At 46.3% G+C, this 24,352-nt stretch overlaps 1 protein-coding gene across 2 annotated transcripts in view; it reads left to right on the top strand.

Annotated features, from left to right (window-relative positions):
* ARSL (arylsulfatase L) overlaps nucleotides 1-19,010 on the top strand; it is a 32,472-nt gene extending 13,462 nt beyond the window's left edge. For both annotated transcript variants that reach the window (XM_030926584.1, XM_010383491.2), the window contains exons 5-11: nucleotides 1,399-1,521; nucleotides 4,909-5,332; nucleotides 8,548-8,684; nucleotides 11,472-11,606; nucleotides 14,889-15,051; nucleotides 16,285-16,406; nucleotides 18,630-19,010. In XM_030926584.1, coding sequence (XP_030782444.1) covers nucleotides 1,399-1,521; nucleotides 4,909-5,332; nucleotides 8,548-8,684; nucleotides 11,472-11,606; nucleotides 14,889-15,051; nucleotides 16,285-16,406; nucleotides 18,630-18,988 — 1,463 coding nt within the window. In that variant the 3' untranslated portion in view covers nucleotides 18,989-19,010. The remainder of the gene's footprint in view (nucleotides 1-1,398; nucleotides 1,522-4,908; nucleotides 5,333-8,547; nucleotides 8,685-11,471; nucleotides 11,607-14,888; nucleotides 15,052-16,284; nucleotides 16,407-18,629) is intronic.
* The last annotated feature ends 5,342 nt before the right edge of the window (nucleotides 19,011-24,352 follow it).

The raw sequence follows: 24,352 nt of genomic DNA, 5'->3' as shown, positions 1-24,352 counted from the left end.
GCTAAATAATGATAAAACTTTAATAATAATAATAATAATACGTAACACCTACATTTTAAAACACTTGGGTAGAGGCTGGGTGTGGTGGCTCATGCCTATAATCCCAGCACTTTGGGAGGCCGAGGCAGGTGGATCACTTGAGGTCAGGAGTTCAAGAGCAACCTGGCCAACATGGGGAAACCTCGTCTCTACTAAAAATACAAAAATTAGCTGGGCTTGATGATGAGTTCCTGTAGTCACAGCTACTTGGGAGGCTGAGGCAGGATAATTGCTTGAATCCGGGAGGTGGAGGTTGCAGTGAGCCGAGATCACGCCACTGCACTCCAGCCTGGGTGACAGAGCAAGACGCCGTCTCAAAACAAACAAACAAACCCTTGGGTAAAGATTTGGAATGTCTGGAGAGCAGAATAAAATTTTATCAGTGGCTACCAACCTTGTCAGTACGTTAGAATCATCCAGAGGATATTCCTACCATCCGAAAGCCCAAGTTCCACCCAAGACTGATAAAAATTAGCACCCCTGGGGTCATAACCAGGCGTCAGAATATTTTGAAGCTCCCCACACTATTCCAATGGGCAGACAAGTTTGAGAACCTTTGGATTATATCAAGAGTTTGATGAAATTATAAAATCATTTTTAGGTCAGGCACAATGGCTCATGACTCTAATCCCAACACTTTAGGAGGCTGAAGTGGGAGGATTTACTTGAGTCTAGGAGTTCAAGACCAGCCTGGGCAACATGGTGAGACCCCCATCTCTACAAAAAATTTGAAAATATTAGCTAGGCATGGTGGTGTGCCCCTATAGTCCCAGCTGCTTGACAGACTGAGGTGGGAGGATCAGTTGAGCCCAGGAGTTCAAGGCTGCAGTGATCTATAGTCATGCCACTGCACTCAAGTCTGGGTGACAGAGTGAGACCCTGTCTCTGCAAAAAATTTTAAAATTAGCCAGGTGTGGTGGTGCGCACCTGTAGTCCCAGCTACTCGGGTAATTGAAGTGGGAGGATCGTTTGAGCCCAGGTGGTCGAGACTGCAGTGGGCATTGATTACACCACTGCATTCCAACCTGGACGACAGAACAAGACCTCATCTCTAAATAAATTAATTAACACACACAAAAAAAATTGTAAGTTTTTATTCCTTTTTCACTGAATTATATTGCTTATAACCTGCACATAACAGGAAAGTCCATCATCTCACTAACGTTTTCAACAAATTAATCATTTACTTTGCTGCCAAAAATGCAATCCACTAGGCAAAGTCATATAGGAAGTCCATCTTCAATTTAATTTTAAGTAAGAGAGATTTTTACCAAGCGTTCTATTTTTAAATAAATAATAAATAACAAACAGAAAAAAAAATGTGTAACAGTAGTTCTTTTTCTTAATAATTGCTCAAAGGGATGGTTTCCAGCATTGGTTACCGTGTTCTTCAATGGACTGGAGCATCTGGAGGTCTTCCAACAAATGAGACAACTTTTGCAAAAATATTGAAAGAGAAAGGCTATGCCACTGGACTCGTAGGTATGTAAGTTTTTAAAGTGGTAAGCGCATGACTTGTATATGGAAGGGACATTCAGCTAAAACGTTTGGAAAGGAAAATGCGTGAGGTGCTGTGAGATTTTCCACTAGACAGAAAGCTGCATATATCTAGGAACCATGTTACTTTCCAGGTTGTTTTCTGCAAAGTAGATACTCAAGAAATACCAGATCAAGCAAGGTGGCTCATGCCTATAATCCCAGTACTTTGAGAGGCCAAGGTGGACAGAGTGCTTGAGCCCAGGAGTTTGAAACCCACCTGGGCAACATAGCAAGACCCCACCTCTACAAAAAAATAATTATAATAATAAATTTTAAAAAGAAATAAAATGTGCTCATGCCTATGGCATACGCTCCAAGCTCCGTTGCACAACACGCAATCGCTTCTTTGTTCTGTGGGATCCTCTCCCGCCCTTCACATGGACTTTGTGTCTTAGACATTAGTGTCTTAGACTGAACACCTTCAGCTCTTTCATGGTTGGTTTATGGATCAATTTAGCTAGTTTAGTACTGTGATCTAAATGTTTGTGTCCCCCTAAAATTCCTGTGTTGAAACTCTTACCCCCCAGGTAATGGAGTTAGGAGGTGAAGCCTTTGGAAGGTAATGAGGCTGTGAAGGTGGAGCCTCATATGTGGGACTAGTGCCCTTACAAAAGTGACTCTGGTCAGGCGCGGTGGCTCATGCCTGTAATCCCAGCACTTTGAGAGTCCAAGGTGGGTGGATCGCTTGAGGCCAGGAATATGAGACCAGCCTGGGCAGCATAGCGAAACCCTGTCTCTACAAAAAAAGAAAAAGAAAGAAAGAAAAGGAACATCACCTTAATGAAATATTTGGCATCTCACACAATGTTCTCGTAGACCATGATTACAAAAAATAAGAAAATAATATTATTTTATCAAAAAGGTCTGTAATGCTACCTATTTTTCCCTTCAGTGTGTATGAAAATGTCTTTACTAGAATTATACCTCCCTGTCAGCTTCCATAACTCACATGGTTATTTTTCTACAAGTCAACAAAGCATGTTATGTATTGGATGAAAAATAAAATTAATGACAATAGTTCCTTAAGAGGAGACCAAGTTGCCATTATCATTATTGTGTTATAGTAATGATTTTTATCAATAGTTCCATTTATTGATAACAAACAACATGACTAGTGGATACAATGAATATAAAATTCAATAAATTATATATTTCCAAAAATTAAAAATTATAAAATGTTCTTTAATTTTTTCCCAAAAAAAAAAAAAATCTGGGGAGATTCAGTCATCACTGTCAAACAAAGTTGCATTTTTTCCAATAGACTTTTTTTTTTTTTGAGACAGGGTACTCACTCTGTTACTCAGGCTAGAGGGCAATGGTGCAGTTATGGCTCACTGCAGTCTCGACCTCCTGGACTCAAGTGATCCTCCCACCTTAGCCTCCCAAGCAGCTGGCACTACAGGCTTGCACTACCATGCCTGGTTAATTTTTTCTATTTTTTTTTTTTGTAGAGGCAGGGTCTTCCCATGCTACCCAGACTGGTCTCAAGCAATCCTGGGCTCAAGCAATCCTCTCACCTCGGCCTCCCAAAGGGCTGGGATTATAGTTGTGAACTACCATGCCCGGCCAACTATAATTTTTCTGAAACAGAAGAGTCTATCCTTATGGGATATTCATTGGGAAATCATGAGGTTTTCCAGATGGCAGACAGCATTGGAGTGGTTGACATCTCTTTGTCAACACCATAGTAGTGGCCGCATGGAAGCAAAGACTATGCTTTGACTGAATTTGAAAGGTGCGCCTTGCGAAACCCACCACTAACTTCAACCATGGCCACTATTATAGTGGTTTCTCAAAGAGAGAACAATTCCAAAGTCCAGAAGTCTTTTGCCCATGCTGATGATATCACATGGCGCTTTCTGGCCTTCATCATTGCACTGCAGAACAAGGTGCAAAAGACTAAATAACGGTCCCCAGAGATGTCAGGCCCTAATCTCTGAATCTAGCAAATATTAGCTTATATGCAAAAAGAGTCTTTGTAAATGTGATTAAGTGAACGATCTTGAGGTGAGAAAATGATCCTGAATTATCCAGCTGGGCCCACTGTGCAAGGACACAGCTTCGTTTAACATGGAGGTAGAGGAAGATTGGGCCACAGAGAGGAGAAAGCAGTGTGATTAAAGTGATGTGACCACAAGCCAAGGAATGGCTGGAGCCACCGGGAGCTGAGAGAGGCAGGAAGGATCCTCCCTAGAGCCTCTGGAGAGAGTATGCATGTGTCTGTGTCCTAATATCCTCTTCCTATGGGACACACGTTCTATCAGATTAGGGCCTGTATTAGTCTGTTCTCACGATGCTAATAAAGACATACCCAAGACTGGGTAATTTATGAAGAAAAGAGGTTTAATGGACTCCCAGTTTCACATGGCTGGGGTGGCCTCACAATCATGGTGGAAGGCAAAGGAGAAGCAAAGCCATGTCTTACATGGCGGCAGGCAAGAGGGCATGTGCAGGGAAACTCACATTTATAAAACCATCAGATCTTGTGAGACTCATTCACTACCATGAGAACAGTATAGGGGAAACCACCTCCATGATTCAATTATCTCCACCCGGCCCCACCCTTGACACATAGGGATTATTACAATTCAAGGTGAAATTTGCATGAGGACACAGCCAAACCGTATCAGTGCCAAACTAATGACCTCATTTTACCTTACTTATCTCTTTGAACACTCTGTCTCCAAACACAGTCACATTCTGAGGTCCTGGGTGTCAGGGCTTCAACTCAGGAATTTGAGGCAGGTCAGGATCCAGCTCACAACAGTCATTGCAGATATAATCAGATAAGGATGAGGTCTGTACGGTGGGCCCTACTGCAAAGACTGCTGTCCTTATAAGACAAGAGATTAGGTCGCAGACACACACAGAGGACAACGCCATGGAAACATGGAGATGGAGACCGGAGGGATGGGACCACAAGCCCAGGGAGGCCTGGAGCCCTCAGGAGTTGGGAGAGGCAGGAAGGATCCTCCCCTAGAGCCTCCAATTTGAGTGTGGCCTGGAGACACCTCGATCTCAGACTCCTGGTCTCTAGGACTGGGAGAGGATAAATTTCTGTCGTATTAAGTGAACAGTTTTACAGTAATTTGTTCCACCTGTCACAGGTAACGCATATTTTGGTTAAAGCTGACACACGGGGTCCTCATTCCCCTGAAACAATGAGGCCAGATTGCGGGGTGCAAGTAACAGCTAGTGCTGCCCACACTTCTCTGCAATCTCCCAGCCCCCAGTGTCTAACAGAGTATCAGGAATGCGACAAGCAGTCAATATCGACATGTCCAGTTGTGCTCAGATGCTTGTCACATCAATATCCTTTTTGCCTTTCAGGAAAATGGCATCTGGGTCTCAACTGTGAGTCAGCCAGCGATCATTGCCACCACCCCCTCCACCATGGCTTTGACCATTTCTACGGAATGCCTTTCTCCTTGATGGGTGATTGCGCCCACTGGGAACTCTCAGAGAAGCGTGTCAACCTGGAACAAAAACTCAACTTCCTCTTCCAAGTCCTGGCCTTGGTTGCCCTCACTCTGGCAGCAGGGAAGCTCACACACCTGATACCCGTCTCGTGGACGCCGGTCATCTGGTCAGCCCTTTCGGCCGTCCTCCTCCTCGCAGGCTCCTATTTTGTGGGTGCTCTGATTGTCCATGCCGATTGCTTGCTGATGAGAAACCACACCATCACGGAGCAGCCCATGCGCTTCCAGACAACGACACCTCTTATTCTGCAGGAGGTCGCGTCCTTTCTCAAAAGGTCAGCAGAAAAGTGTCAGCTTCCTCCAAGCACTCAGCTTTGGAATGAAAACGCATCCTGAATAATCTTCTTCAGTCAGGCATGGTGGCTCGTTCCTGTCATCCCAGCTGTTTTGGAGGCCGAGGTGGGAGGAGCACCTGAGGTCAGGAGTTCAAGACCAGCCTGGTCAACATGGTGAAACCCCGTCTCTACTAAAAATACAAAAATTAGCCCAGTGTGGTGGTGCGTGCCTGTAATCCCAGCGACTCTGGAGGCTGAGGTGGGAGAATCACTTGAACCTGGGAGGTGGAGGTTGCAGTGAGTTGAGGTCACATCACTGCACTCCAGCCTGGGTGACACAGGGAAAACCTGTCTCAAAAAAAAAAAAAAAAAGCCTCTTCTTTAATTGACATTTGAAGAATGGGATAGCCATGACCTAGAAGGACAATTTTTTGGTAAAAATGGGCCATAGATGAGGGTCAGTGGAGCCTTGTGACTTGCCTTGTGTCCATTAAAACATTGTTACAGAAAAAAAAAAAAAAAAAAAAAAATTGTTACAGCTGAGCTGGGTATAGTGGTACACACCTGTTATCCCAGCTACTCAGGAGACCGAGGCAAGAGGATATTTTGAGGCCAGAAGTTAGGGACCAGCCTGGACAACACAGCAAGACCTCATTTCTACAAAAATTTTCAAAATTAGCTCGCTGTGGTGGCATGCACTTTTAGGCCCAGCTACTTGGGAGGCTGAGGCAGGAGGATCACTTGAGCCCAGGAGGTTGAGGCTATGTAGTGAGGCTATGAAGGTAGCCTGGGTGACAGAGCAAGGCCTTGTCTCAAAAAGAAATTGTCACAGGTCAGCTGGAATTTGCTGTTACTCTAGGGTCAGTCTTACTCCATTGGCATCCTTGGATCACCACAGGCACTATTTAAGTAAACTGCATCACCTGAAGGGCTTTATAATAAATTATAAATTTTAAAAAATGTCTATCATCAGAAGTCAGACGTCTTATGGCAGAACTTAGCCTGCAGTCAATTTTGTGGCAAGGAAACTTCCTGTGTGGGACCAGGAGAAATAGGATGAAAAGGGTTCTCAACACTACACAGCTATTTTCATGCTCCCCAAGGGCATTCTAGGAAAGATGGTGATACCATCAAAAGTCACCTTACCTGGTGACAATGAGGTTGTCATCATCTCCTACAACATTCTTTTATATATATATATATATATATATATATATTTTTTTTTTTTTTTTTTTTTTTTTTGAGACAGAGTCTCAAGCTGTGGCCCAGTCTGGAGTGCAGTGGTACAATCTTGGCTCACTGCAACCTCTGCTCCTGAGTTCAAGCGATTCCCGTACCTCAGCCTTCCAAGTAACTGGGATTACAGGCATGCACCACCATGCCCAGCTAACTTTCATATTTTTAGTAGAGATGGGTTTTGCCATGTTGGCCAGGCTGGTCTTGAACTCCTGACCGCAAGTGATCCACCCACCTCGGCTTCCCAAAGTGCTGGGATTACAGGCATGAGCCACGACACCCAGCCTCTTAGAGAGTTCTTCATGGCAATACCTAATGTATGACAGAAAGGACATTGACAATTAGCTTGCAAATTAAAGCAGGTAAGACTGTTGCGTTCTTTTTGATTCTTAATGTGATAGGATCTGGCCATGTTGCCCAGGCTGGTCTTGAACTCCTGGGCTCAGCCTATCCTCCTGCCTCAGCCTCCCAAAGTGCTGAGATCACAGGCATGAGACACCATGCCCAGCCTGATGTGTTCTAATTAAGGCTAACACCTTCACCATTGCTCTTTTGCTTTAAGGATCTAGATTAGACCATGAAGGCCAGGTGAAGGGAGGGAGAAGCTAAAGCACTACTTTCAAGGAGGACAATGAAAATAATATTAATAACCCAATATGCCTCATTTTTAAAGTGTGCTTTTTATAACTATTTTATGTCCTAATCCTCACTACGTGATAGCAATTATAAAGAAAATTGAATGTGCAACACCACTTATTCTATAAGTTAAGGCTTGAGGTCAAAAATATATATTGAAATAACTGAACAAAATAAAAGTCATGTCAGAGAGTAACCTGCAGTTCTTTTAACTTTGCATTAAGTATGTAGAGTTAGAACATTATAATACTCAGGGGAAAAAAGATGCACTAAATCAGTATGGTTATTTATTTATTTATTTATTTATTTTGAGACAGGATTTCACTCCGGTTGTCCAAGCTGAAGTGCAGTGGTGCAATCTCAGCTCACTGCAACCTCTTCCTCCCAGGGTCAAGCAATCCTCCCGCCCCACCCTCCCGAGCAGTTGGGAGTCCAGGTGTATGTCACCACACCCCGCTAAGTTTTGTATTTTTAGTAGAGATGGGGTCTTGCTGTTTCCCATGCTGGTCTCGAACTCCTAGGCTGAAGCAATGCTCCTGCCTCAGCCTCCCTAAATGCTGGGATTGCAGGTGTGAGCCACCACACCTGGCCCAGTGTGGATTTTTAAATCGATTTCAGAAGGGAAGGGGAAATTCATGATGTTAATGAGTCTTAAGCAGGATGGGCATTGTGGCGCACACCTGTGATCCCAGCTACTTGGGAGGCTGAGGCAGGAGAATTGCTTGAACCCGGGAGGCAGAAGTTGCAGTGAGCTGAGATCATGCCACTGCACCCCAGCCTGGTCGACAGAGCCAGGATCCATCTCAAAAAAAAAAAAGGAGAGAGAGAGAGGTAACAGACCAGAAAGGCATGGTGGCTCACGCCTGTAATCCAGCACTTTTGAAGGCTGAGATGGGCAGGAGCAGGTCATGTGAGCCGAGGAGTTCAAGACCAGCCTAGTAAACATAGTGAGACCCTGTCTCTACCAAAAAAAAAAAAAAAAAAAATTAGCTGAGCCTGTTAGCACATGCCTGTGGCCCCAGCTACTTGGGAGGCTGAGGTGGGAGGATCACTTGAGCCTGGGAGATTGAGGCTGCAGTGAGCTGAGATCATGTCACTGCACTCCAGCGTGGGTAACAGAGCAAGGCCCTGTCTTTAAAATAACAACCAAAAAAAGGAAGATTGTTAAACATAAGAATTATTTTTCTGTCGAAGAAGAGTTCTGAGTGTTTCTTTTTGGTGAGCAGGGTTGAGAAGACATTTGAGTAAGGATGTGACAAGTGACATCCATATTTAGTCTCTACAGGACTTCAATCTCTGTTTTACCAAAAAAGTAACCTTAAGTGCTTTGTATTTATTTTTAGGAATAAGCATGGGCCTTTCCTCCTCTTTGTTTCCTTTTTGCACGTCCACATCCCTCTTATCACTATGGAGAACTTCCTCGGGAAGAGTCTCCACGGGCTGTATGGGGACAACGTAGAGGAGATGGACTGGATGGTAGGTAAGTGCCCTTCCAGGGAAAACGGGCTGCTTCCCCTGCAGCAACAGAAGCAGAAAAGGAAACAAAGAACGAGAAGGTTAAAGACAGAAGATGCAGAATAGCGATTGCAGTGCGATTGGATTTTAAGAGTCCAAAATATTATAGGACAGATCTTCACTCCATTAGCAGAGAGTGAATTCCATAACACGTGCATGGAAGGCAACGCTATTTGACCAAAGATGTCCACGTCTTAATCCCATGTGCAGAAAGAATGATAGCCCCAAAACTGTCCACTCCCTAGACAGAATAATGGCTGCAAAGACGTCCATGTCCTAATCCTGATGTGGTAGACAGAAAAATGGCCCCAAAGGTAGCCACTTTCTAATCCCCATGTGGGAGACAGAATAATGACCCCAAAGATGTCCACGTCTTAATCCCCATGTGTTAGATACAATAATGACCTCAGAGAGTTCCATGTCTTAATTCCCAAGTGGCATACGGAATTTTGGCCCCAAAGATGTCTACATCCTATCGTCGTGTGGTAGACAAATGAAAGAAAGAGCAGATAAAATTCCTCTCTGCTGTAGAGTGGCTAGTGGCTCCCCTGCACTGAAAATAGGACTAAATTTCCTCCTATCGCCTACAAAAGCCCCACGAGCTGCTGCTGCCCAGATCCTAGTCTGATCTCCACCCAACCCCTTTGTCCTCCCCACCTGCTGCATTCTGGCCACGTGGACACCACACAGTATCTTTCACATGTGTCCTCTGTCAGGGCTTCCACACCTGCTGTTTCCTCCTGGAACGCTTCCTCAGGCTTCGCTGGCTCCTCTTCAGAGCCTGCCCTGACTCACCCCTAAAGTAGCTCCTTCCCAATCATCTTCTCCCCCATTCTCCTGTGGTCCTTTTTCTGTTTGCCTTTGTTTTCCTCCTCCTCTTCCTCCTTTCTCCTCCTCCCCCTCTTCTTCTTCTTCTTCTTGTTCTTATTCTTCATATTTCTCCTCCTCCTCCTCCTCCTTCTTCTCCTTCTCCTCCTTCTCCTCCTCCTCCTTCTTCTTCCTCTTCCACTTCTTCCTCTTCTTCTTCTTTCTGATTTCTGTCTTCTTTCTTCTTTTTTTCCTAACACAGCACCGCCATTGTTTCTCTTCATGACCATGTGTTAGGTGGGTCGATTTTCCATGTTCCCCCGGGAGAATGTAAACTCCTGTGGGTCTGGATTGTTTTGCCTCATTCACTCATTATATTTCCTGGGTTTAGAACAGGATGGAAGGGGATATCGCTTGAGTGAGTCAGGGCTGGGTGAGTACCTGTATATGGGCACAGCACATCCCTGCCTCCCAAAAAAGAACTTAGGAACCCCAGGGTTTAGGTGGTGGTGGGCTTGAGAATCACAGGATCCTCAGAATAATTGCCGTCAGAGATTTGGGTGAAAGTTGTGTTTTTAAAATATTTTGTTTCCTTAACAAGCTAGGCAAGGAAGGAGAAAAAGTTAATTGTGTGTGTGTGTGACAGGGTCTCACTTTTTTTTTTTTCTTTGAGATAGTGTCTCACTCTGTTGCCCAGGCTGGAGTGCAATGGCATGGTCTCGGCTCACTGCAACCTCTGCCTCCCGGGTTCAAGCGATTCTCCTGCCTCAGCCTCCAGAGTAGCTGGGATTACAGGACCCGCCACCGTGCCTCGCTAATTTTTGTATTTTTAGTAGAGATGGGGTTTCACCATGTTGGCCAGGCTGGTCTCGAACTGCTGACCTCATGATCCGCCCGCCTCGGCCTCCCAAAGTGCTGGGATTACAGGCGTGAGCCACTGCGCCTAGTCGACAGGGTCTCACTCTTACCCAGGCTGGAGTGCAGTGGTGCAACCATGGTTCACTGCACCCTATTTTCCCAGGCTCAAGCAATCCTCCCACCTTAGCCTCCTGGGACCACAGGTGTGCGCTACCACACCCGGCTAATTTTTTTATTATTTGTAGAGACGAGTTCTTTTTATGTTGTTCAGGCTGGTCTTAAACTCATAGGCTCAACGAGGCCCCTGCCTCAGCATCCCAAATTGCTGAGATTTCAGGCATGAGGCACTGTGCCCGGCCAACTGTGAGTGGCATTAATGACACGAGTGCCCTCGTGTGTGACTGCAAGAAGCTCAGCGTCACTGTTGAGGACTGGTCTGCATTTTCAGCCTATGCTTTCTTCTCTGGAATGTTCACATGCCTCACTTTTTTTTTTCTTTTCTTTTGTTTTTTTTTTTTTTGTTTTTTTTTTTTTGTTTTTTTTTTTTTTGAGACCGAGTCTCACTCTGTCACCCAGGCTGGAGTGCAGTGGTGTGATCTCGGCTTATGGCAATCTCCACTTCCCGAGTTCAAGCTATTCTCCTGCCTCAGCCTGCCAAGTAGCTGGTACTACAGGCATGTGCTACCACGCCCGGGTAATTTTTGTATTTTTAGTAGAGATGTAGTTTCACCATCTTGGCCAGGCTGGTCTCCAGCTCCTGAGCCCAAATGATCCTCCTGCCTTGACCTTCTAAAGTGCCGGCATTACAGGTGTGAGCCACTGTGCCCAGTCTACATGCCACACTTTTAAGTTTTTGATATTTTGTCCTTGTAGGTTGCCTAAAATTCTGAGCAAAGGACGGGGTGCATAGAAAGTCAGACATCGATCTCCAACAAAGGGTATCAAAATGAAACAAGTGACTTCCGTTATGCGTTAAAACGAAGGATTCATTCTTGCGGATAGCCTCCAAATACTAAAGCATACACTTCGGGCTTCATTTCTGATACTTTTCTATTTCGATGGCCTCAAAAACATCTGTTCTTTGCAGGACAGATCCTTGACACTTTGGATATGGAAGGTTTGACCAACAGCACCCTCATTTATTTTACATCAGATCACGGGGGTTCCCTAGAGAATCAACTTGGAAACAGCCAATACGGTGGCTGGAATGGAATTTATAAAGGTGAGGCTGAGATGCTCCCAGATCCTCATCTTGCATGTTTATCTCTTCCCCGCAATTCCCAACAGGGCAGTCTCTTCCAGGAGGGTCAATATTATCGCTCAAGGACAGTGATTTTTCCTATCCAGGGCAAAAGCGATAATTTGACATACTCCAGTTTGAATTTTTGTTCCTGGACCAAACTGAGGGTCAGGCTGCTTATTCTGGTGGTTCAAAAATGAGATGCAGATGAACTGGGAGAGGAGGAGTTTATTTCTGTAACCGGTTACAGGGAGAAGGCCTGGACATTATTGCCTGACCAACTCAAAATTACAAAGTTCTCCAGAGCTTCTATACCTTCTAAGCTGTATGTCTATGTGTAAGTGTGCATTCATCTAAAGACATTAGCGATTAACTTCTTCTAATCTATAACTAAGGTCTGAGTCCTGAAGACCTTCCTCTGGAGCCCCAGTAAATTGACTTAATCTAAATGGGTCCAGGTGGCCGGGCATGGTGGTTCACGCCTGTAATCCCAGCACTTTGGGAAGCCAAGGCGGGCAGATCACCTGAAGTCAGGAATTTGAGACCAACCTGGCCAACATGGTGAAACCTCGTCTCTACTAAAAATACAAAAATTAGCTGCGTATGGTGGCACATGCCTGTAGTCCCAGCTACTCGGGAGGCTGAGGCAGGAGAATCGCTTGAACCTGGGAGGTGGAGGTTGCGGTGAGCTGAGATCGTGCCACTGCACTCCAGCCTAAGCAATACAGGAAGTCTCCGTCTCAACAACAACAAAAATAATAAAATAGGCCAGGCGCGGTGGCTCACGCCTGTAATCCCAGCACTTTGGGAGGCCGAGACGGGCGGATCACGAGGTCAGGAGATCGAGACCATCCTGACTAACACGGTGAAACCCTGTCTCTACTAAAAATACAAAAAAAAAAAAAAAAATTAGCTGGGCGCGGTGGCGGCCGCCTGTAGTCCCAGCTACACGGGAGGCTGAGGCAGGAGAATGGCGTGAACCCCGGAGGCGGAGCTTGCAGTGAGTGGAGATCCCGCCACCGCACTCCAGCCTGGGCGACAGAGCGAGACTCCGTCTCAAAAAAAAAAAAAATAAATAAATAAATAAATAATAATAATAATAATAATAATAATAAAATAAGTAAATAAATGAATAGGTCCAGGTGCCAGAGCTGATTATCCTTACCTTGTCTCCTACTAAATCACGGAGGTCTGGGGAGTTTTTTCAGACCCCCAGTAAAACTTGTTTAATCCTAAACGGATCCTGCTAAGAATTCCTTTGTTATCTTGTCACGCTTCAAGGCCCAGGAGAGGCCTGGGCAAAACTTTTGGGGTCTTTTGTCACATCCCAGCCTTTGCATAAGGGCGCTGGTTGCTTCAGCTTTTAAGATGTAACTTCACCACTCGGTCAGTGCTGAAACAGTTGTTACGGAGGCCTGCGTTAGTGAGACCTGGCCTGCCACGTTTTTGTGCACAATTAAGGAGTTTTTAGATTATCAGAGTTGTGTAACCATCATCAAGTGGCCTACCACTGTTTATTTTCAGAACATTTCACCACTTCACAAAAAAATCCTGTACTCAGCAGTCACTCCCTGTCCCCCGTGCTAACATCCATCACCCAAAAACTTATTTTTGGTTTGTTTACTATTTAATTTTTTAAATTATTTTTTGTAAAGATAGGGTCTTGTTATGTTGCCCAGGCTGGTCTGAAACTCCTGAACTCAAGCAGCCCTCCCAGCTGGGCCTCCCAAAGTGCTGGGATTCCAGGCGTAAGCCACCATGCCTGGCCACAACATTATTTTGTATCATTGTGTATTTTCCTACTCTAGACATTTATGTAAATGAAATCATGCAATATGTGGGTTTTCTTGTGGTTTCTTTTACTTAGCATGATGTTTCTGAGGTTCATCTGTGTTGTGGAAATGTTTCATTCCTTTCCATGGCTGAATATATTCTATTGTATGGACTCAGATTTGAATTTTACCTTCAGACAATGCATCCAAGAAGGATAAGGCCAGGCGCAGTGGCTCTCACCTGTAATCCCAGCACTTTGGGAGACCGAGGCAGGCAGATCACGTGAGGTCAGGAGTTTGAGACCAGCCTGGCCAACATGCTGAAACTTCATCTCTACTAAAAATACAAAAATTAGCCAGGCGTGGTGGCACACGCCCGTAATCCCAGCTGAGGAGGCTGAGGCAGGAGAATTGCTTGAACCTGGGAGGTGAAGGTTGCAGTGAGCTGAGACTGTGCCACTGCACTCTCGCCTCAGTGACAGAGTAGGACTCTGTCTCAAAAAAAAAAAAAAAAAAAAAAAAAGGAAGAAGGGTAGACTCCTAGCTGGCCACATTATATTCAAACCTGGATTCCATTGTTTCCAAACACGCCATTATTTCATGTCCCACAAAGATTCTAAAATGTGCTGCCCTGTGTACATGACTTCACACTGTTGTGCTTACACATTTTGTCGTCTCCCTGCTGTGCTTACACATTTTGTCGTCTCCCTGCTTACAGAGCTTTATTTTTCAGTCCTTGAAAGAGCCTTTTTAGGCTAATGTTGGCAAATATACCTGTGATGTACATTTGCTTTGAAGTAGATGGATCCATCAGTCTAGTACACATATAAAACGGGATATATAAATGCCAGCTACATCCACTAATGCCTTCCCAAAACAACTTCACATTGAAGGCCTGACTCCTCAGAAACCTTTATCTCATTGCCATTGATGTTAATGTATCCTCTACCCAGTCTGGTTCTCTGTGCCATGAAGAATGTCAGTATTATAAACTGGGGGAGCTTTAAACAACAGGAATTTATCCTGTCCTGGCCCTGGAGACCAAGAGTTTGAGATCAAGGTGTCTCAGGGAAATGTTCCCTCCAGAAGCCCTAGGGGAGGCTCCTTTCTGCCTCTGCCAACTCCTGGGGGCCCCAGGTGTCCCTGGGCTTGTGGACATACCACTGCAGTCTGCCTCCGTCTCCACGTGGCCTTCCGCTCTGTGTCTGTGTCTTCTCTTATAAGGACAACAGTCATTTGCAGTGAAGGACCCAACTTAATCCAATGCACACTAACCAATAACAAGGTTAATAAAAAATATAAAATCAAATCTCTACAGGGAAACTACATGAGATTGAATGTTTTAATGTCACTAAAACAAAGAGAGAGAAACTGAGAGACTCAGGGAGAGAGAAACTTAAAACAAGTGAAACAAGCAGAAAAGTTAAATCACCCAGGCTGAGGATCTATTTCTGTTTTTTAACCACTTTCTTTTGCTTGTGTTCAAACACAGGTGGGAAGGGCATGGGAGGATGGGAAGGTGGGATCCGCGTGCCCGGGATCTTCCGCTGGCCCGGGGTGCTCCCGGCCGGCCAAGTGATTGGCGAGCCCACAAGTCTGATGGACGTGTTCCCCACCGTGGTCCAGCTGGCAGGCGGTGAGGTGCCCCAGGACAGGTACAGAACAACCCAAAGAAACAATTCAGCTTTGCACAGACACAGCAACACTCACGACAAATGAAAATGTCACTTTGGCATTGCAGTAAGGCGTCCATGAAATTGTTCCCAGACCAATCTGAGGGTCGGGCTACTTATTCTCATGGCCCAATAACGAGATGCAAATGAACTAGGAAAGAAAGGAGTTTTATTTCTGTAACCAGGTACGGGGAGAAGGGCTGGAAATTATCACTAGACCAACTCCAAATTACAAAGTTTTCCAGAGCTTTTATATCCTCTAAGCTGTATGTCCACATGTAAGTGTGTACTCACCTAAAGACAGAAGTGATTCAACTTCCTTTAATCTGTAATTAAGGTGTGAGTCCTGAGGACCTTCTCCTGGAGTCTCAGTAAATTGACTTCAGCTAGATGGTTCCAGGTGCTGGGGTGATTACTCTTATCTTGTATCCCGCTAAATCATGGAGGTTTAGGGGAGTTCCTTTAGACTCTCAATGAAACTTCATTGTGGAGGTCTGGGGAGTTTCTTCTAAGACCCCCAATAAAACGTGTTTAATCCTAAACGGGTCCTGTTAGGAATCCTTCATTATTTCGTCATGCTTCAAGGCCCAGGAAAGGCCTGGGCAGAACTCTTGGTGGGCTTTTGTTACATTCCAGTCTTTGGGCGCTGGCTCTTTCAGCTTTTTTTTTTTTTTTTTTTTTTTTTGAGACTGAGTCTCACTCTGTCGCCCAGGCTGGAGTGCAGTGGCGCGATCTAGGCTCAATGAAACCTCCGCCTCCTGGGTTCAAGCGATCCTCCTGCCTCAGCCTCCCGAGTAGCTGGGATTACAGGCATGTGCCAGCATGCCCGGCTAATTGTTGTGTTTTTAGTTGGGACGGGGTTTCACCATGTTGGCCAGGCTGGTCTCGAATTCCTGACCTCAGGTGATCCACCTGCCTTGACCTCCCAAAGTGCTGGGATTACAGGCGTGAGCTACTGTGCCCGGCCAATTAATTACTTTTTAGCCAAAGGTGACGTTTGGTGGTGACTAACGTGGGCCGCTGCTGCATTCTTCTTCCAAGCGTGCTAAAGCACACACATACCTTCCATCCATCTGTGTTCACACCCGGACTTTCCCTCCACTGATACAACATAAAGAGAGTGCAGCACCTGGGGTTGGGACTGGTGGATGTTGGAGGGACAAATGTCCAAAGTCCCTGTTCCAACCCTGAGCCATGCCATGTTCCTTCCTGCAGAGTGATTGACGGCCAAGACCTTCTGCCCTTGCTCCTGGGGACAGCCCAGCACTCAGACCATGAGTTCCTGATGCATTATTGTGAGGGGGTTCTGCATGCAGCCAGGTGGCATCAACGGGACAGTGAGTAGGGGGGGGGCCCTTCCTAACAGCCTTCGGGAAAGAGTCCCTCTGCGGAGGAAAGCGCCATGCCCTAGAACAGGCTGGGGGTGGAGCTGCATTCCAGAGCCCATCTCCATGTCTCCGCGCTTCCGTTTGTCTCCGCGAGCTTTTTTTTTTTTTTTTTTTTTTTTTTTTTTGAGGTGGAGTCTCGATCGGTCCCCAGTCTGGAGTGCAGTGGCGCGAACCCGGCTCACTGCAACCTCTGCCTCCCGGGTTCAAGCGAGTCTCCCGGGTAGCTGGGATTACAGGCGCCCACCACCACGCCGAGCTAATTTTTGTTTGTTTGTTTGTTTGTTTGTTTGTTTGTTTGTTTGTTTTGAGACGGAGTCTCGCTCTGTCGCCCGGGCTGGAGTGCAGTGGCCGGATCTCAGCTCACTGCAAGCTCCACCTCCCGGGTTTACGCCATTCTCCTGCCTCAGCCTCCGGAGTAGCTGGGATTACAGGTGCCCGCCACCTCGCCCGGCTAGTTTTTTTTTTTTTTTTTTTTTTAGTAGAGACGGAGTTTCACCGTGTTAGCCAGGATGGTCTCGATCTCCTGACCTCGTGATCCGCCCGTCTCGGCCTCCCAAAGTGCTGGGATTACAGGCTTGAGCCACCGCGCCCCGCCTAATTTTTGTATTTTTAGTAGAGATGGGATTTCACCATGTTGGTCAGGCTGGTCTCGAACTCCTGACCTCAGATGATCCGCCCGCCTTGGCCTCCCAAAGTGCTGGGATTACAAGCGTAAGCCACCGCGCCCAGCCTCTCCACGAGCTTTTTAAATTTAGTTTTTGTCAGTATGTGTCCCTCTCATTCCAGCGACATGCCTTCTGAGATCACCTGTCAATCGTCTTCAAACGATGGGTAGTTGTTACCCATAGTTTATGGGTAACACCAGCACCATGTATGGGCTGGATTTCATTCTTTCTTCCCTGCACTATATGAAGTGCAACTTTTGTCATCATCACACACATGTATGTGCATGCATACACACATGCACACACACATACTTGCTCACATATGTGTTCAAGACTTTTCTAGTCTCCTTTTTTTCTTATTTTTTTGTAATTTTTTTTTGAGACTAGTCTTTCTTTGTCGCTCAGGCTGGAGTGCAGTGGTGCGATCTCGGCTCACTGCAACCACAGTCTCCCGGGTTCAAGTGATTCTCCTGCCTTAGCCTCCTGAGTAGCTGGGATTACAGGTGCCCACCACTACACCTGGCTAATTCCTTGTATTTTTAGTAGAGTTGGGGTTTCACCATGTTAGGCAGGCTGGTTTCGAACTTCTGGCCTCAAGTGATCCACCCTCCTCGGCCTCCCAAAGTGCCGGGATGACAGGTGTGAGCCACCATGCCTGGCCTCCAATTTTTCTTTATTTCTTAAATTGAAACAAGGTCTCAGTATGTTGCCCAGGCAACTCCAGGGCTCAAGCAAGCCACCCATCTTGGCCTCCAAAAATGCTGAAATTACAGGTGTGAGCCACCACGTCCAACCTTTTGTAGTCTATTTTATGCATCTAGATGTGCTTCCAAATGTTTTAATCACCTGACCTTAACATGATTTCATCTTCTTTGTGAACAATTACAGGCGCATTCCTATAATCCCAGCTACTTGTGAGGCTGAGGCAGGAGAATCGCTTGAACCCAGGAGGCGGAGGTTGCACCACTGCACTCTAGCCTGGGCGACAGAGCAAGACTCTGTCTCAAAAAAAAAGAAAAGAAAAAAAAAAACTGACCAAGTGCAATTCACAGGCACTTCGTGCTTTCACAGTGTTGTGCAACCTCCACGTCTGTGTAGCTCCAGAACATTTTCATCACCCCAAAAGCAGACACTGTTCCTATCAGCAGTCACTCCCCATTTCACACCCTACAGACCCTGGAAACCACTACTCTACTTCCTGTCTTTATGTGTTTCCCTATCCTTGACATTCAATATGAATGGAATCACGCAATGTGTGCTCTTTTGTGACTTCTTTCTCTGAGCATAGTATTTTCAGGGTTCATTGATGTTGCAGCTGGTGTCAGTGTGTCATTCCTTTTCATAGCTACATAGTACTCCATGTAAGATGTACGATGTTTTGTTTATCTGTCCATCCATCAATGGACGCTTGGGTTATTCCTACCCTTTAGCCCTTATGAAGATGCCATTCTCCAGCAATGCACCCTATTTCTCTATACCAACTCTGTAATTATTGTCTCTCCACCAGAAGGAACAATGTGGAAAGTCCACTTTGTGACCCCGGTGTTCCAGCCAGAGGGAGCCGGTGCCTGCTATGGAAGAAAAGTCTGCCCATGCTTTGGGGAAAAAGTACTCCACCACGATCCACCTTTGCTCTTTGACCTCTCAAGAGACCCTTCTGAGACCCACGTCCTCACACCAGCCTCAGAGCCTGTGTTCTATCAGGTGATGGAACGAGTCCAGCAGGCTGTGCGGGAACACCAGCGGACACTCAGCCCGGTTCCTCTGCAGCTGGACAGGCTGGGCAACATCTGGAGACCGTGGCTGCAGCCCTGCTGTGGCCCATTCCCCCTCTGCTGGTGCCTTAGGGAAGACGGCCCACAATAAATGTCTGCAATGAAAAGCTGGAGCCCCAATTCCTAAATTTTGTCACTCAAACTGAAACAAACCAGCTGACCATGGTGGCTGTCATCCCAGCACTTTAGAAGGCCACCACGGGAGGATCACTTGAGGCCAGGAGTTCAAAACCAACCTGGGCAACATGATGAAACTCTAGCTCTACAAAAACAAAAATAAAAAAAATTAGCCTGCATGGTGGCATACGCCTGTGGTCCTAGCTACTCAGGAGGCTAAGGCAGGAGGATCATTTGAGCACAGGAGTTGGAGGCTGCACTGAGCTATGATTGCACCACTGCACCCCAGCCTGGGCAACAGAGCAAGACCCTGTCTCAAAAAAGAAAGAAAAGAAAAAAATGAAACAAACTTCAGCGTCATGTTAAGATATCTATTTGCATAAGGATGAATAGTTTCTCCCTGTGAAAAAACAAAGAAAAAGGCAAGAAAAAGTAGAAATGAACAATAAACATTGGCCAGGCGCAGTGGCTCACACCTGTAATCCCAACACTTTGGGAGGCAGAGGCGGGCAGATCACTTGAGGTCAGGAGGTCGAGACCAGCCTGACCAACATTGTGAAACCCTGTCTCTATCAAAACAAAACAAAACAAAAAGAAGCCAGGCGTGGTGACGTACGCCTGTAATCCCAGCTACTCAGGAGGCTGAGGCAGAAGAATTGCTTGAAGCCGGGAGGCGGAGGTTGCAGTGAGCTGAGATCATACCACTGCACCCCAGCCTGGGTGACACAGCAAGATTGTCTTATCAAAAATAAATAAATAAACAAACAAACAAACATTAATAATGAATCATTGAATGATCACTCAGACACCCAAACTGGAGAGGCAAAGTATCTCCTGGAGTCGGGGAGGATTCTGTCAATGGACCCCAGCTCGGTCTGGAAGAGGCTGCCCTGTAGCCCCAAACAGCCCAAGTCCCAGCAAAGGTGTCTCTGTGACTTACAGATTTGCACATGAACAGGAGATAGGCCCCAAAGATAAAAACTGACACTGATGTGGCTTTGTCTGTGGTGCCCATTTATAGAGTTTGTTTATTGTTTAAAACCACAAGGATGAACTGTGCTTCCCGCTGGAACTGTTTTCAAGTGGTTTTCCTTTGTCCCCAATGCCCCAGGGGATGTGGGCAAACTCAGGCTGTGGAAGCTGCACTGTACAGGCAGGGTTCGCCCCAGCTCTGAGCTGCGAGGTCATTGCATAATCAGGCTGTGCCTTCATTGTCTGGGCTGCTAGAATGAAAACACCATAAACTGGGTATCATCAAGAATATTTCTTGCAGTTCTAGAGGCTGGATGTTCAAGACCACGGCATGACAGAATCTGTGTCTGGGAAGAACCTGTTTCTCGGTTCACAGCTGCCGCCTTCTTCCCATGTCTTCACAGTCATCCCTCTGTGCCTGTCTGTGTCCTACCTCTGATTCTTGTTTTTTGGGGTTTTTTTTTTTGAGATGGAGTCTTGCTGTGTTGCCCAGGCTGGAGTGCAATGGTGTGATCTCGGCTCACTGCAACCTCTGCCTCAGGTTCAAGCGATTCTCCTGCCTCAGTCTCCCTCGTAGGTGGGACTACAGGCGTGCACCACCACGTTCAGCTAATTTTTGTATTATTTAGTAGAGGCAGGTTTTCACCATGTTGCCCAGGCTGGTCTGGAACTCCTGACCTCAAGTGATCCACCTGCCTTGGCCTTCCAAAGTGCTGGGATTACAGGCATGAGTCACTGCACCCGGCCCTAATCTCTTCTTATAAGGACCCCAGTCCTATTGAAATAGGGCCCACTCTTGTGACCTCATTTTAAAGGATGAATAAAAACTTTATTCCTGTGAATTTGAGGGCAACGCAATTCAGTCCCCAACACATTCTCTCCTGGGAGTAAGGAGGCCTTTCCAATAGTTCTTTCTGTCTCCAGGTTCAAGCAACAGGTCGCTCCTCCCACTCTTCCAAACCTAGGTATGTGATGAGCAATGCCCCACCTCGTCACCACCTCAAGAACGTGTCCTCAATTTATCCAATCCATATCAGCCTCCAAGAATTCAGTCTGTGCATAGATACCAAAAAAGTCAAATCCATCTCCAGCCAATTCTCTTGAGTCAAGAAAGAAATAGTAGGCCAGGTGTGGTGGCTCACATCTGTAGTCCCAGCACTTTAGGACACTAAGATAGCTTGAGGCCAGGAGTTTCAGACCAGCTGGGATGACATAGCGAGACCCTGCCTCCACATAAAATTGAAATAATTAGGTGTGGTGACACGTGCCTGTAGTCCCACCTACTTGGGAGGCTGAGGTGGGAGGATCATTTGAGCCTTTGGCCTCCCAAAGTGTTCAAGACTACACCGAGCTATGATCGTGCCACTACACGCTAGCCTGGGCAACAGGGTGAGACCTCATCTCTAAAAAGAAAGGAAGGAAGGAAAGGAAAGAAGCAAAAAGAAAAAGGAAGAAAGGGAGGAAGGGACGGCAGGGAGAACCAGTTAACCCCTATGGCTTTCCCCATAGCCATGGCTTATGGAACAAGACCCAGCACTTTGGGTCAGCTGTGCCGGATGTTCCCAGCCCATAGAGTCACCTTTAAGTTCTTCAGCATCCACTGGGGAGAGTCACCTCTGTCTCCACACTTGTCCACACTCTTGACCTTGATGGCTTTGAAGCCAAAGTCCCCATGGAGGCTCCATGTGCTGAAAGTCATGTTAGACCCTCAGGGTCAGGGCTTACCCACCCTTTCCATCCCCACAACCTCCCGCAAATATGACTTCTGGAGCACCAGCTCCTACTGCCCCCAGGCCCCATTTCCAAATCCTGGGCACCCAAGACAGCTCAGTGTGTTTACATAATTTACCAAAGCGCACCCAAAGCTCTTTTCTCGCTAGTTCTCAGGAATCTCAACTCCCAGCAGCATAGAATTTCTTCCAAGGATCAAATCTCTGCTCCACCCCTGTTAAACCTCCCCGCAGAACTGCTTCTGGGCTGTCTCCTGCCCGCCTCCTTCCAGGCCTAGGCCTGGCCTTCTCCATCTGTGTGATAGAGGCTCAGCAAGAAATCCCAGTTGGGAAGCCCTCAAAGATAAAAAAAAAATAAAGTTATTTTAAAAATTTTTTTAGAGACAGGGTCTTGCTCTGTTACCCAGTCTGGAGTGCAATGGTGCAATCACAGCTCACTGCAACCTCAAATTCCTGCGCTCAGGTGACTCTCCCACCTCAGCCTCCCAAGTAGCTGGGACTACAGGCACACCACCATGCCCGGGTAACTTAATTTTTTTTTTTTTTTGTAGAGACAGGGTCTCTCTGTGTTTCCCAGGCTGTTCTCAAATTCCTGGTTTCAAGCAATCCTTCCCCCTTAGTCTCCCAAAGCACTGGGATTACAGGTGTGAGCCCCCAAGCCTATCTGATAAAAGCTCTTTTAGAGTAACAGGACAAAGAGAGAAGCAATAAACAGTGCTCAAGAACTAGCTCCAGACAGATGGCCAGCGTAATAAATGTAAATGAACTAAATTTGCCAATTAAAAGTGAATGGTCTTTTCTAAATAGAGTTCCCAACACCATTTTGGGAGATTCCAATTCAATAAATGTAGGGAATGGGGCTCCTGACTGTATTGTCGTGAACAAGCACCCCCATCATCCCATCCCAGGGGCGTGTGGAGCAGCTCCCTCATTTATGAAAATCCTTACGCAGTGGAGGGGCTTCTGAATCTATGTTTTCAACACAAACTTCCACCCCACCTCCCCGACCTTACTGATTCCATTTGGTAAGCATAGAGAACTGAGTTGCAAAGGAAAAAAAAAAATGGCATAAATGTTAGAGGCAGAATAATGGTGAGGAGGACCTAGATATACTTCCCACCTATACACCCAACATAGAGTCTTGTGGCTGGTCAGGAACAGTGGCTCACCTGTAATCCCAGTACTTTGGGAGGCCAAAGCAGGAGGACTGCTTGAGGCAAGAGTTTGAGAACAGCTTATGCAACATAGTGGGACCTAGTCTCTACCAAAAAAATAAATTAACAAAAATGTGTCAGAGGTGATGGTGCACACCTGTAGTTCCACTTCCTTGGGAGGCAGTGACAGCCTCACCCTTGACAGCCTTGGCCTTGGAAGAAGAAAGTACTGTTATCTTGAAGACTATGGAATCATTTTGCCCCTGACCAGTGGAAGAGAACCTAAGCAACCCCCTTTGAGGGAAAGTGGGTCACCTGGGCTGGAGGTAGGGTTGTGACATTGTTTTGTAAGCTAGCATTTCCTACAAAATACGAATTTATACTTTGACCAGATCTTGCGTTTTCTATGGGATGTGAGGGGGTGAGGTAAGACATGAAGGAGCTTGAGAAAATCAGTGACTAGAGGTCAAGAGAGTTAGACAAAAACAAAGGCTCACTGCAGCCTCAACTCTCAGCCTTGACCTTTCTAGAGGTCAAAAGAGTTAAAAACAAGACAAACAAACAACAAAGGGGGAGCCAAAGATACAAAAAAAGAATTAGGTGAGAGGGTAATGAGCAAAACTGCATCATTCAAAAACAAAAGGATGGGTCACAGAAAAGATGGGGAGGGGTCGAGGGCCCGGCGGTTAATCAAAAGGAGTAATTTCAACAGCAGTCTCATGAAATGAACAAAGATAAAAGTAACAATTGGAATTAGCTGGGCGTGGTGGCGCATGCCTGTAATTCCAGCTACTTGGGAGGCTGAGGCAGGAGAATCGCTTGAACCCAGGAGGTGGAGGTTGCAGTGAGCCAAGATCGCACCACTGCACTCCAGCCTGGAAGACAGAGTAAGACCCTATCTCAAAATAACAATAATAATAGTAATAAAAGAAGAAAGAAGGGCCCATTTAGCATTCCCGTTCCAAACTTAGAGAACAAGTCCAGCATCCGGAACAGACATTTCAAACACCAAGTTTTGAGAAACTGAAATCGCAGCTTGATCGCTCTGGGCAGGTCCTAAGACCCTCCCGGACAAAAAGAAAAGGGGCTCCCTGTGCTCAAACCTAACTGGGTTTATTTTTCATTTTCATTTATTTATTCTTTGGGACTGAGTGTCACTCTGTTAAATGAGCTAACATGCCCAGCTAATTTTTGCATTTTTAGTAGAGAGGAGGCTTCACCATGTTGGCCAGGCTGGTCTCGAACTCCTGATCTCAGGTGACCCACTCGTCTCGGCCTCCCAAATTGCTGGGATCCCAGGTGGGAGCCACCGCGCCCGGTCAATCGTAACTGGGTTTAATCAGCTCCTCCTTAGCCCCGGCCTCCCCGTGTGACGACCTGGGAAAACCTGCTTCCAAGCGCAGGTTCCGGAGGTCCCGAGAGCCAGGAGATGACGCGGATGAAGGAGGGGCGGCTGAAGGAGGGGCGGGCGCACACCCCAGA

This window comes from Rhinopithecus roxellana, unplaced genomic scaffold, assembly GCF_007565055.1.
Source record: "Rhinopithecus roxellana isolate Shanxi Qingling unplaced genomic scaffold, ASM756505v1 contig5878, whole genome shotgun sequence".
Taxonomy (NCBI): domain Eukaryota; kingdom Metazoa; phylum Chordata; class Mammalia; order Primates; family Cercopithecidae; genus Rhinopithecus; species Rhinopithecus roxellana.
Note: the sequence above shows the minus strand (reverse complement) of the source record. Positions and strands in the feature narration are given on the sequence as shown.